Here is a 15,114-nt window from a genome sequence, read left to right on the forward strand (position 1 = left end):
ATTCTCAGTCCAAAGCATCCCGTTTTAAACCTTTCTCCCTCTTATGTCTTTTGCTGTGTTAATCTTCCTGTTAGAACTTTATAGCATTCTTCTTCTTCCCTCCACCTCCATGCTCATAAACCCTATTACGCACACGATCTTCTCTGGAAACGAAAAGGACCTTGGTAGCTTTGGGTGTCCTTAACAAAAAGCTTGCAAAAGTCTTGGAGTCTGGTGATCCACCAGACGCCTATGGTGGGACGTGGGAGAGGCATTGAGTCCGAAAAATTCATATGTATTGTAAATATTAGATGAATATAACAATGGTGACATATTTCTGTCGAAATTTCCTACTTTGCTGATATCATTAAAGTTGTAGAATTTACCTTAAGCACCAATTTTCTTTTACAAACAAGAATCAGACCAACAATAAACACACTTTCGTTAACACATGATGCAGTAGGCGCCACTACCCGTTCTATTTATTAAGTTAATTAATCTAATTAATTCATTCATAGTCTATCGCACTATTCAGTTCTAATATACTCAATAAATAAAGTAAAAAAGATTAACACGTAAATTTTTAAAAATGGATTTGGTATATAATGAAGCCACGTATTTCTAAACAATTTTTTATGTGAATAAATTTTGTAAGCTGCAAATATCCTGTTTGTTGACATCCATTATTGCCTTGTCCGATTCGGTTCACCGAATCACTATCAAGTGTCAAATCACATTTCACTTGGACGCCTTTTGAAAATTATATGTGCCGTGTGTTATTTAAAATGGGATATAATATCATTTTAAGATATTTTGACGAGATTAGTAGTATACAGAAATGAAATTGCACATAAATATACATTTATCTGGAGCTCCGCGGAAACGGACGGGCAAGTTGACTCATAAGAATTGGGCGACGGAAAAGTAATTCACACCCAACGTTCGTCAGTCGTCTTCGTCACAGTTGTCATCATGGGATTGTTCTCCAAGTCGCCCTCCAAAAGCCCCAAGGATCAGGTATGGCGACTTCGAAGGGTTTTCAGTCCATTTCACGGCAGTATCTGGCCACCGAGGGCTTTCGCTCCCTCTTGGCCCCAGGAGGGCTGGTCCTCCCTTGGTCGGGGCTGTTGGGGATAGAGGTGACGTCTACTCGTTTATTTCCAATTAAATTATTGTAATTTTTATAATTTTTTCATATGGGGAGAGACCCTCCACTATAGGCATGGCAAGGGGGCCTAGCTATGTCTGTTCAGCTACCTTGTGCAAACCCTGCCCTACATTAGGTTAGTCGGGGATAACTTAAACTTTAAGGATAACGTAAACGGCTACATTCGGTGTTTATTTGTTGCTTATTTACGCGTGTATTTCGCGTTCCAAATGTCATCAATAAGAGGAAATAGCACAATAGGGGGAAACACCGCCTTGTATCCATCGTCATCGGGTGGATCAGCCTTAATCACTCTATATTTAATCGGTGAAACAAGAATACAATGAAATCTTTAAGCATACCATTCAAAAGATTGAAGTTTCATCAACATACTGTGATATTCCTATGAAAGCCCCATACAAACTAAAATAACCATGTGAGGTCATTGTCAAATATGTTTTCAAGGCAGTTTTGAAATCCAATATGGCGTCGACTGACTGAGGTGCCTTTCTTAACCGGCATGGCTCTCACGTCCTTCCCAGCGCTCATTTGAACAAGTTAGCAAATATAGCCTACCTATGTAACGTTTATTGATCTTACTCAAGATTGCAGTTGTAATCAGCACAATAAAATAACATTTTGTTGTCTTTATTAATGAAAGTATGAAACTTCTTATTCCTGGGGCCATGTTTTGAACTGAAATTCATTTATACCCTGTAATCGGTGGTTTTATCCTTAATGCCATCACAACTGAAACTCCACAGTGCTTATTTGATTGTGTTTATACACATTTTGGTCTTAATTCACTCCAAATTGCACTTCAACTACGTTGCTGTTCCTGGTTCCCAAGCACTCACTCCATAAACACAGTTGCAGGCACCATACGACTACACTGTTTATGAGGTGCAAAGCTTTATTCCCTTAATTGTTTACCTTATTCATTATTTAGTTTAAGTTTACTTTGTTACTTCAAAATGTTTATTTTAATTCATGTCTATCATCCTTTTTTTGCAACAAAATTAACCCCCAAAAATACAGGTATATTTCTAAAGAAGATCCAAGCAAGCAACAGCAAAATTTCATTGTTACCAATTTAGTGGAGCTTCACACATATGCTGATGCATTTACAAACTGTTTCCATGAATTCTAGTTGTCATAGTAATGCAATAATGATAAAATTGCTCTAATATGGCTAATTTCACTTATTTCCCCGGTTTTGTGTAAGTCTTTGGACCCAGTTTGGAGGTAAACACATACCAATTGGCAACACTGATAAACAGTAGAAGAGCACAAACAATTCCATAGGTACTGTTCACAGCAAAACTGTTGATATTTGAGTCAGGAATCTAGTTACTTTTTCAACAATGAATATTTTTAAATTAATAATCATGAATATGTAAAAAAATTATGCAATTCATGACCTTATACTGCTGTATAACGATTTATTTAAATAATTATCTAGCGCACACTTCTTCTTTCTACCGAAAAAGCATCAATTTCCTTGGATCCCAGACGGGTTTCGTCATTGTCGACGATTGTTGTGAAGAAAGTGCCCCAGCTTCTATGGGTGAAAGTGGTGTGCGGATTTAGCACATGGAATGGAAAGTTTATTGACACAAGTGACTCCGCAAACATCGAGATGGCGTCAATCATCTAAATTTTTGGTGTTATAAGTAAAAATTTTGAAAGCGTCATGGAGGTATGTTTGCACTGCGCATGGCTAGACTTTCATTGAACTCTGTTTGATCTTAAAATATGACCATAATTTCTAACTTTGGAGAAAATACTTCGAAAGGATAGTAGAGGTGTCAGCTGTTGCTCTCACCACCGATGACATGTGACTGGTGCCCATCTCCGGTGTCAGAACGTGTTTTAAAGTACTTTTTCGGAGGGTGGATCCACACCCACTGAAAACTGGATCAGCTAGTCCAGTCGGTTTTTTCCCTTAGTTCCGTTTCCACTGACCTACCAGTTGTTGAGGTGATGTACTTAGGGTTACAGGTGAATATACATTTCCAGGGACAGGTCACTGAAAACGGGGTCTGTCCCCGGAAACCGAGGACGTCTGGGCACCCTACCTAACTATAAGGGAATCAACCGACTGGACTAGCTGATCCAGTTTTCAGTGGGTGTGGATCCGCCCTCCAAAAAAGTACTTTAACACGTCCTGACACCTGAGATGGGCACCAGTCACGTGTCATCGGTGGTGAGAGCAACAGCTTGAGACCTCTACTATCCTTTTGAAGTAAGTATTTTCTCCAAAGTTAGAAATTAAGGTCATATTTTAAGATCAAACAGAGGTCAATGAAAGTCTAGACATGTGCAGTGCAAACATACCTCCATGACGCTATCAAAATTTTCACTTATAACACCAAAAATGTAGAAGATTGACTCCACCTCGATGTTTGCGGAGTCACTTGTGTCAATAAACTTTCCATTCCATGTGCTAAATCTGCACACCACTTTTACCCATAGATGCTGGGGCACTTTCTTCACAACAATCGTCGACAATGATGACACCCGTCTGGGATCCAAGGAAATTGATACTTTTTTGGTAGAAAGAAGAAGAAGCCTGCACTAGATAATTATTTAAATAAATAGTTAAACAGCAGTATAAGGTCATGAATTGCATAAATTTTTTACATATTCATGATTATTAACCCTCTTACGCCAAAGCCCTAAAAATCAAAACCTCTCCTGTATGCCGGCGCCAGTTTGGAGTGAGCGCGGAACCGGAAAAAATAATTTTTTCAAAAAAATCACAGCGCGCTTAGTTTTGAAGATTAAGAGTTCATTTTTGGCTCATTTTTTTTCATTGCCTGAAGTTTAGTATGCAATCATCAGAAATGAAAAAAAAATATCATTATCATATGTAAATAATGCGATATATGGTAGCGAAAAAAAAAAAAATCATAGATAATTGTATTCAAATCACGCTGTGCAAAAAACGGTCAAAGCTAACGAGTTACTTTTTTTTTCGTTGTATTGTACACTAAATTGCAATCCTTTTGATATATAATACATAGTAAAACAATAAAAGCAACACCGGAAAAATATTATCACAAAATGATGTACGAATTCGTAACGAGCGGACGTAAAAAAATGTTATTTTCAAAAATTCACCGTAATTCTAAATAATGTTGTAGAGACTTCCAATTTGTTTCAAAATTAAGACAAATGATTGAATATTACGATACTGTAAGAGTTTTAGATTAGAATTGCAGATTTCGACCATTTCGGACGAGTTAAATTTGACCGAATGTCGAAATTTTAATATATATATTTCTTTATATGCACATATTTCGAAGATGGAAAAAGCTACAACCTTCAACTATTTTTTATTGTATTCTTCATGAATTTGCGCACATTTTGATATATGAAACTCTATAAAAAGGCTAATATGAAAAAGAGCAAATATTAGGACAATGCCATTGTACGTATTTCGGAGACTTGCGGCCCTGGCGAATCGGGCACGCGGAGTGAAGTAAATATATTTTTTCAAAAATTCACCATAAATCACAATATTGTTTTAGAGACTTCAAATTTGTTTCAAAATGAAGAAACTGACGGAATATTACTAGGCCGTAAGAGTTTTAGCTTACAATTGCGTTTTTCAACTATTTCGGTAGAGTCAAATTTGACCGAACGTGGTTTTTTTTCTATTTATCGTGATTTATATGCAAATATTTCGAAAAAAGAGAAAAGCTACAACCTTCAATCATTTTTAGTTGTATTCTACATGAAATTGCGCACATTTTCATATATAAAACTTTATGTAACAGCTAATTTTAAATGGTGCAAACATTTAGACAATCGCACAAAAAAATTCTGATTTTTTCGGAAGAGTTACCGCGCGAACGTAATGTTTTTTTTTTCATAAATTCACCATAAATCGAAATATTGTGCTAGAGACTTCCAAGTCGTTGCAAAATTAAGGTAAATGATTGAATATTACTAGAATATAAGAGTTTTAGCTTACAATTGCGTTTTCGACCATTTCGGTAGAGTCAAAGTTGACCGAAAGTTGAAATTTTTGCACTTAACGTTATTTATATGAAAATATTTCAAAACTGATAAAAGCTACAACCATGGGTTGTTTTTTGTTGTATTGTGCATGAAATTGCGCACATTTCCATATATAAAACTTTATGTAACGGCAAATTTAAAAGGGTGCAAACATTAGGACAATCGCACGAAAAAATTTATCGGAAGAGTTATCGCACGAACGTAAGGAAAAAGTTTTTTCATAAATTCACCATAAATCGAAATATTGTGCTAGAGACGTCCAATTTGTTGCAAAATGAAGGCAATGATTGAATATTATATAATATAAGAATTTTAGCTTACAATTGCGTTTCTGACCATTTCTGTAGAGTCAAAGTTGACCGAAGGTTGAAATTTTTGCACTTATCGTTATTTATATGAAAATATTTCAAAACTGATAAAAGCTACAATCATGAGTATTTTTTAGTTGTATTGTGCATGAAATTGCGCACATTTTCATATATAATACTTCATGTAAAGGATAATTTAAAATGGTGCAATAATTATGTCAAAGTGACGAAATAATTTCCGAGATGTGTCACTGATACTTTTTAGTGCGGTAAGAAAGAAATTCGCGCTTGCGCGCCTGCGTAGCGATTGTAAACAAAACAACGCCTTGATCCGTGAACTCCCAGCATCCCCCTGGGCGCGTGATACAAAAGTTTTCGGCTGGTAGGCCTATAAGTATTTTTCCGCGAATTTTTAAAAAAACGTTTTTGAGCCGACGTATGATACGTCCAATCGGCATACGGGAGACATTTTGACTCGACGTTTAATACGTCCAATCGGCGTAAGAGGGTTAATTTGAAAATATTCGTTGTTGAAAAAGTAACTAGATTCCTGATGCATATATCAACAGTTTTTGCTGTGAACAATATCAATGGCATTGTTCGTGCTCTTCTATTGTTTATCAGTATTGCCAATTGGTAAGTGTTTACCCTCCAAACTGGGTACAAGACTTACACAAAACCGGGGAAACAAGAAGTGAAATTAGCGTATCTATTTTTAGTATACATACATATTAGAGCAATTTTATCATTATTGCATTACTATGACAACTAGAATTCAAACAGTTTGTAAATACATTGGTGTATGTGTGAAGCTCCACCAAATTGGCAATGATGAAATTTTGCTGTCATCTGCTCGTATCTACTTCAGAAATATCTGTAATGTTTTGGGGCTAATTTGGTTGCAAAAATGGGATAATAGACATGAATTAAACATTTTGAAGTAACAAAGTAAAGTTAATCTAAATAATGAGTAAGGTAAACAATTAAGGGAATAAAGCTTTGCACTTCATAAACAGTGTAGTCGTGTGCTGCCCGCAACTGTGTTTGTGGAGTGAGTGCTTAGGAACCAGGAACAGCAACGTAGTTGAAGTGCAATATGGGGTGAATTAAGACCAAAATATGTAAGGATAAAACCACCGATTACAAGGTAAAAATGAATTTCAGTTCAAACCATACCCCAGGAGTAAGAAGTTTCATACTTTCACTAATAGGGAAACAACCGAGTGGACTAGCTGATCCAGTCTTGCCCGCTTATTAATCCACCCTCCGAAAAAGTACTTTTGCTTGCTTCGAAAAGAGAGTAGAGGTCTCGAGGTGTTGCTCCCACCACCGATGACTCATGACTGGTGTCCATCTTCGGTGTCAGGACGTGTTAAAGTACTTTTTCGGAGGGTGGATCAACAAGTGGGCAAGACTGGATCAGCTAGTCCACTCGGTTGTTTCCCCTATAGGCAATCTTGAGTAAGATCAATAAACGTTACATATATACGCTAATACAGTCAGTCCCCGGGTTACGACGGTCTCGGCTTACGATGTTCCGAGGTTACGACACTTTTCAATTATATTCATCAGACATTTCCATGGTTACGACGCATGTTCCAGGGTTACGACGCCTACAACGCTGATCTGGCAGATGAAATATGACACCAAAAATGCAAAATAATCAATATTTGAATGTTTTTTTGATGAAAAATGCCATAAGAATGCAGTTTACATAGTTTTCAATGCACCCAAAGCATTAAAATTTTGTAAGGTTTTCTTAGGATTTTTGATAATGTTCCGGCTTACAACGATTTTTGGCTTACGACACATCTCAAGAATGGAACCCCTGTCGTAACCTGGGGACTGCCTGTATTGTTTAAATGAGTGCTGGGAAGGATGTGAGAGCCGTGCCGGTTACGAAAGGCACTCAGTCGGTCGACGCCATATTGGATTTAAAAACTGTCTTGAAAACATGTTTTACGAAGACCTCACATGCTTATTTTAGTTCATATGGTGCTTTCATATGTCACATTATGTTGACGAAACTTCAATCTTTTGATTGGTATGCTTAAAGATGTCATTGTATTCTTGTTTCACCAATTAAATATAGAATGAATAAGGCCGATCCACCCAATGACGATGGACCTAAGGCGGTGTTTCCCCCTATATTTTTATGCCTCCTTTTCAGATGTTTCTGTTACAGATAGCTCCTCATTGTTTTGGATTGTATATCAGCAAAAAATGCAATGTATTTTTAATATATGTCTTTTTGATATCAATAGATACAGTTAGTAGTAGAAAACTTTAAGAACTGGATATATGCCTCCAAATGTAGAGTATATATATATAGTGGTATTGATGGGCAAGATTGGCAGTGGTTTTGGAGGATGCCTGTGAGTTTCAGTAATTACTGTGCATAATTGGGATGTGTATACGTATGTATATGTAGTAGCTGTATATTACTCACACAATTCACACTGCTTTATAACAGTGTGGTCAAATATCAGTATTCTCTCTGAGATAAAGGTTTTCAAGTGTCAGTAGGGTAGCGTTAGTTATTGAAAGCATTATTAGTTTTGTCTACCATGATTTACTTGGATTGATAAGAGCCATACCTCATGCAGTTAACTCTTAACAAACAGGGTAAGAGTAAAGTTTCTATAATTTCCATTTAGCTTAGGGTATATAAGATCAGTAAATTTAATTGTTTCCTCTTATCTACCCAGTCAAAGAAGTAGACTTCTTGTTGATGACATGAATGTTAGAGATTGGGTTAAATGAGGATCGAGGTGTTTGATAAGGATCTTACTTCGGTACTGGACACTTCTCCTAGCCCTTGCTCCTTCCAGTAGTGACAGACAGCATGGTGCATGGAGTAGTACTTGTCAGAGTCACACGTTCCAGTAACTTAATTAGTTCTATATGTCCCCTTAATTGTCATTAAACCAAACGATCAGAACGGTGATGAGACTCATGAGATGATGGTTTTTTCAGCCATTTTCAACCCTAGTTGGGCTAGTTTCATCTGTCCTAGAAAGGTCCTGGGGAAATGCCTAAAGAATGAAGTCTGTGAACAGGCATCATAGTAATCTTCATGCATGTAAGTACACAGGAAGAGGGGAAAACGTTGATTTAATTAGTGGTATCCTTTTACTCTCCCATCACTTGGTAGCCTTTTGCCTTTAATGCTGTCCATAACACTGTTTTGTTCCTCTGAATAATGCTTGATGGAGCTGGGCCTTTAGTTGCCATATCCTTTTTCAAACACTTTAGGAACCTGTGTGAATGAGCTTATGCAGTTGTTAACATCTTTTTTAATGCCTTTTGAAGTGAATACATACTTCATGAGGTCAGAGAACAAGGAGGCACCTGAAGATCTTGTGAAGTTTAGTGGGAGCTTGATTGATCTCCATTTGTACATGAATGCTGCAGATCTGCAATGTTGTCCCCACCCAAGTAACAACTTGGCCTGTGTATAAATATCATGTTTGTAAATTATGTGGATGAATTATAAAAGACTAATATGCATCATGAATTAAACCTCTTAGAGAATTTACTTCTGCCAAACTCTTTGTTTGTTCATGCCACTTACCTGACAGATATATATATAGCTGTATTTTCTGACGTCCGACAGAAATTTCAAAAACTCGCGGCACACGCAGTGGGCGCCAGGTGGTAGTACCCATTCCCGCCGCGGGAGGCGGATTATCAGGAACCATTCCCATTTTCTATTCATATTTTTTTCTGTCGCCGGTCGGTAACATCTGTTTACAGACCTCTGCTCAGGATTTTTTGGAAATTGACTCGCTTTTAAGTATCTGATTGATTTTTTGGTATTGAATTGGATTGTTGAATTGGCATGCGCGATAGTGGACCGTTTTTTGATTTTGGATTGACTTTTCTCTATAAGATATGTCTGGATCAAGTGTTGTGAGTTTCAGAGTGTGTGTGAGGGCTGATTGTAAGGTGAGGCTACCGAAAGCATCGGTAGACCCCCACACAGTATGTATGAGTTGTAGGGGGCTTAATTGTTTGCTTGATCATCGGTGCAATGAATGTGAGAAATTGACTGATGATGAATGGAGAGTATATGAGTCCTATCGCCTTAAATTGGAGCGCGATAGGATCAGGAGGTCTTCCTCAAGGAGTGGTTCTTCCAAAGGTAAGACTAACATCTCTCCTGCACTAACACCTGTAGTGTTTACAACCCCTAAACCTGTGTTGCCTTCGGGCTCTGATTCTGTGTCGGGAGAAGCGAATGCTCTCTCTATGATTTTGGAGTCTCTTCGCACTCTGGAGACCAAGGTGAAAGCCTTAGAAACTGGCTCGGTGCAAGTGGTGTGATCGTGCCCCCAGTGTTGTGGAGGGGGCGTCAGATCGGCCCCATAATGCCTCTAGGCCTAGACCTCTATCAGACTCCCAAGACCCAGGGAGGAGGTATGTCGAAAGCCGCAAGAGGGTTACGGGGGCTTCCCACCGATCTGGCGTCCCTTCGGCAGACCCTGTAGCAAGGACCCAGGCTGCAAGGACCGGTGCACGAGCGCGCGTCCTGAAAGAGTGCTTCTCTCGTCCTCCGAAGCGTCCTCCCCGCGCAAGGGGTGGAGCGCTCGGAGAGACTCTCGTCCGTTAAAAAGGACGTTTCTTGCGGAGGACGCTTCACGTCCTCTTTCGCCGCTTTCGTCGGAAGACGCTTATGATGTCTTTCCGCCTCAGAAGAGAGGTAGGATCTCCTCCGATGAGGACGCTAGGTTGCGTGCACAGGCGCGTATACCTGAGAAACAGGTAGCTGTACCTGTGAGAAGGAAGGAGGCGTCCCCTCGCCCCTCGTCTTCTCACAGGATCAGTCCTGCTTCCTCTGCTCATTCTTCCCCGACGAAGAACATTCTTTTGTCCCTTCAGGACCAGCTATCCTCACTTATGGCTCAGAGGACTCGCCCAGCAGCAGTCGAGCCTAAGCGGAGGAAGGACCTTAGACTGCCTGTCAAGAGGACTAAGCAGTCTCCTTCGCCTTCTCCTACTTCGTCTCGTTCGCCGATCGCTTCTCCTTCGGCGATTTGCCGATCTCGTCCGTCCGCTAGAAGGACGTTACGTCAGGACGCTTTTGAGGAAGACGCTCTGTACGAGGACGTTCGGCAGGACGTTCGGCAAGACGCTCGTCAGGACGCTTGTCAAGACGCTCGTCAGGACGCTTGGCAGGACGCTAGGCAGGACGTTCGTCAGGACGCTTGGCAGGATGCTAGGCAGGACGTTCGTCAGGACGCTCGCCAGGACGCTACACAGGACGCTCGGCAGGACGCTCTCCAGGACGCTAGACAGGACGCTTGGCAGGAAGCTCGCCAGGACGTTCAGGCCTCCTTTCAAGACGTTTTTGGGGATTCTGATCAAGAAGTCTTACCCCCAGACGCTATTTTACGCGCTCAGGCACGTATGCCAGCGAAGAAATGTAAGGACGCTTCTCGGGCAGGTGAGACTGCTGCGGAAGGCGCTGAGGACGCTCGTCCTCCTCAGGACGCTCTACCTTCAACGAGCAGTAAGCGTCATAAAGAAGACAGCCGAAATAAGGCTGCATCTAGCAAGGATAGGGGTCCTTTGATCATGCCAAGACCCGCCATTAGGACGCCTTCTCCTGACAGACGGTCTCCTCTTCCGTTTAGAGAAGAAGGAGAACTAGGTAGTTCGGCTGAATCGGGTGAAGAGGAACCTGCTACAGCCCCTTCTATCTCGGACTATAAAGTCCTCGTACGACTCTTGCGTTCTTCTTTTGAGGACAAATTTCAGCCCGCAGCTCCCAAGACTCCTCCTTCACAGTTTTCTTCATCGAAAACTGGTAAAATCCCGGAGTTTGTAGAGATGAAAACTTCTCTATCAACGAAACGTGCTTTTAAAAAGCTCCAGGATTGGATGATAAGAAGGAGAGACCAAGGCAAGACGACCTTCGCCTTGCCTCCAACTAGACTTAGTGGAAAAGGGGGCATTTGGTATAGAACCAAAGATGAAGTGGGAGTTCGTATCCCTTCTTCGGCTCAGGGAGATTTCTCCAGCCTTGTGGACTTACAGAGGAGGTCGCTTTTACCCTCTGCTAAGGTAACTTGGCCCGCGTCGGAGACTGACCATCATTTGAAAGGTTTGCTCAGGACGCTGGAAGTCTTCAACTTCCTTGACTGGTGTTTGGGAGTTCTGGATATGCAAGCGAGAAGCCCAGAATCTCTTAGTCTGGGGGAGCTGTCCAGCGTGTTAGCATGTATGGACAAAGCTGTCAGGGATGGTTCGGAGGAGCTCGTATCTCACTTTGGAACAGCTTTATTAAAAAAGAGAGCTTTGCTGTGCAACTTCACAGCTCGTTCGGTGACGCCAGCTCAGAAAGCGGATTTGTTGTTTTCGCCTCTTTCGAGCCATCTCTTCCCCCAGACTTTGGTAAAGGACCTGACGAACAGCTTACAAGAGAAAGCAACTCAGGACCTTTTGGCCCAGTCTACAAGACGGTCAGCCGTACCTTCGACCTCTTCGGCTGCAGTTCGTCCGCCGAAGAAAGTAAAGCCCTTTCGTGGGGCTCCCCCCTCGAGAGCAGCTCCTCGAGGGAGAGGGTTTTCACAAGGAAGAGCTTCCTTTAAGCCAAAGCCTTCCAAATGAAAAGCATGTCCTTCAGACACCAGTCGGAGCCAGACTGAAGTATTTTGCGGGAGCGTGGAGAGAGAGAGAGACACGGACTCTTGGTCCCTCAAGATCGTGGAGCAGGGGTACAAGATCCCCTTTTTAGATCTTCCTCCTCTTTCTACGACTCCCAGAGACCTTTCTCCATCCTACCAAGGGGAAAAGAAGAAAGTCTAGTTCGATCTCCTTCAGCAGATGATCGACAAAAGAGCGGTGGAACAAGTCGCGGACCTGGGGTCTCCAGGTTTTTACAACAGAATCTTCCTGGTACCAAAGCAGTCGTCAGGTTGGCGTCCAGTTCTGGATGTAAGCAGGCTCAATCTTTTCGTGGAAAAGATCAAATTCACGATGGAGACGCCTCATTCTGTTCTGGGAGCGTTGAGACCGTGCGACTGGATGGTATCCTTAGACTTGCAGGACGCGTACTTTCACATCCCGATCCACCCTCTTTCAAGAAAGTATCTAAGGTTTGTCTTAGACAACAAAGTATGGCAGTTCAGAGCTATGTGCTTCGGACTGACCACGGCTCCGATGGTGTTCACAGTGGTGATGAAGAACGTAGCGAGGTGGCTACACTCTTCGGGAATAAGAGTTTTCCCTATACCTCGACGACTGGCTGATCAGAGCGTCGTCGAGAGAGAAGTGTCTGAAGGACTTGCAGTTCACTTTAGCCTTAGCGAAGTCCCTGGGACTTCTGGTCAACCTCGAAAAGTCGCATCTGACCCCAACACAGTCCATCGTGTATCTGGGGATTCAGATGGATTCAGTGGCATTTTCGAGCGTTTCCGTCCAGGAACGTCAGCGGCTAGGCTTAGAAAAGATCTCAGCCTTTCTAAGGAAAGAGACTTGCTCGGCGAGGGAATGGATGAGTCTGCTGGGGACCATTTCCTCGCTAGAAAGGTTTGTTTCCTTGGGAAGACTGCACATCAGGCCTCTCCAATTTTCTTGGCAGACGAGTGGAAGGCCAAAGACGATCTCAATGCAATATTGAGAATATCGATTCCAATCAAGAACCACCTAAGATGGTGGTTGGACCCTCAGAAGCTTCAAGAGGGCGTGTCCCTAAGTCTTTTGAGCCCCGACCTAGTGTTGTTTTCAGACGCTTCCATCACAGGATGGGGAGCAACACTAGGGGGGAAGGAAGTGTCAGGCTCCTGGAGAGGGGAACAGGTAGCCTGGCATATAATGTCAAAGAACTGCAGCAGTATTTCTGTCCCTGCAGTTCTTCGAGAAGAGTTTGGAGAACAAGATTGTTCAGATAAACTCGGACAATACCACAGCACTCGCTTATTTAAAAAACCAGGGAGGTACACACTCCAGAACGTTGTACTCCCTAGCGAGAGAGATTCTGCTGTGGGCAAAAAGGAAAAAGGTAACGATCCTGACGAGATTCATTGCAGGAGTGCAAAACGTCAGGGCAGACCTTCTCAGTCGTCGGGACCAAGTCCTTCCGACGGAATGGACCTTGCACGAGGACGTTTGTCGAGACCTGTGGACGCTGTGGGGGACGTCCACTTGGTCGACTTATTCGCAACGTCAAGGAACAAGAGACTTCCTCTTTACTGCTCCCCGGTCCTGGATCCAGAAGCAATCGCGGTAGACGCTTTGCTTTGGAATTGGACGGGCCTAGACCTATACGCCTTCCCACCATTCAAGATTCTGGGGGAAGTCATGAGGAAGTTTGCGGCCTCGGAAGGGACAAGGTTAACCCTGATCGCTCCGATGTGGCCAGCGAGAGAATGGTTCACAGAGGTCATGTCTCCTTGTAGGACTTTCCAAGGACATTGCCCTGGAGGAAAGATCTACTCAAACAGCCTCACTTCGAAAGGTTTCACCAAAACCTCTCCGCTCTGAGTCTGACTGCGTTCAGACTATCGAAAAGTTGGCCAGAGCGAGAGGTTTTTCGAAAGCAGCTGCGAGAGAGCAATCGCACATGCGAGACGTGCTTCCACAAGAGCTGTTTACCAATCGAAGTGGGCTTCCTTCAGGGCATGGTGTAAAAAGGAGGGAGTTTCCTCTTCCTCGACCTCTGTGAACCAGATAGCTGATTTTCTGCTATTTCTCAGAAATGTGCAGAAATTAGCGGTCCCTACCATCAAGGGATATAAAAGCATGTTGTCAGCGGTTTTTAGGCACAGAGGCCTAGACCTGTCTGACAACAAGGATATTCATGACCTTTTGAAGTCTTTCGAGACCTCGAAGGTTCCTCAAATGAGACCTCCATCATGGAATCTGGATGTAGTCCTGAAATTCCTTATGTCGAGCACTTTCGAACCGCTTCAGACAGCGTCTCTTCGAAACCTGACAAGGAAGGCTCTTTTCCTAACTTCTCTTGCGACGGCTAAGAGAGTTAGTGAAATTCAAGCGTTTAGCAAGTTAATGGGATTCAAAGGGGACAATGCTGTCTGCTCGTTGAACCCATCTTTCTTGGCGAAGAATGAAAATCCTTCGAACCCTTGGCCGAAGACTTTCGAGATCAAGGGTATGTCAAGTCTGGTGGGCCAAGAACCAGAGAGAGTCCTTTGCCCGGTAAGGGCTCTCAAGTTCTATGTGCATAGAACTAAAGAGGTAAGAGGTCCCTCAGGTAACCTCTGGTGCTCTGTGAAGAGGCCAGAGTTACCTTTATCGAAGAATGCTGTGGCTTTCTTTCTAAGGGACACCATTCGGGAGGCTCATTCATCTTTCCAGAAGACTGATTTGAGCCTCTTCCGAGTAAAAGCGCAGGGGAAGTACGAGCCGTCGCTACCTCTCTTGCCCTTCCAAAAGAACATGTCAATCAAGGACATCCTTGATTGCACCTTTTGGAGGAGCAACTCCGTCTTCGCCTCACATTACCTAAGGGATGTGAGAACGATCTATGACGATTGTAATGCACTGGGGCCATACGTTTCCTGCGGACACAGTATTGGGTCCGGAAGTAGCTCTTTCCCTATTCCTTAGTTAGGTTTAAGTTAGGTTGTTGTTGTTTTAGGTTGTGGTGAGTCTTATGTGAAGATCTCCCATCCTTTAGTTAGTCTTAAG

General features: G+C 42.3%; 1 protein-coding gene across 1 annotated transcript in view; it reads left to right on the top strand.

Moving 5' to 3' along the window:
* The first annotated feature begins 724 nt into the window (after positions 1-724).
* The window catches only part of LOC135199321 (charged multivesicular body protein 3-like), a 30,360-nt gene continuing 15,970 nt past the window's right edge, over positions 725-15,114 (top strand). Inside the window, 1 exon segment of the mRNA XM_064227237.1 lies at positions 725-996. Coding sequence (XP_064083307.1) covers positions 952-996 — 45 coding nt within the window. The 5' untranslated portion in view covers positions 725-951.

The sequence above is a fragment of the Macrobrachium nipponense genome, chromosome 25 (genome assembly GCF_015104395.2).
Source record: "Macrobrachium nipponense isolate FS-2020 chromosome 25, ASM1510439v2, whole genome shotgun sequence".
Classification (NCBI taxonomy): Eukaryota; Metazoa; Arthropoda; class Malacostraca; order Decapoda; family Palaemonidae; genus Macrobrachium; species Macrobrachium nipponense.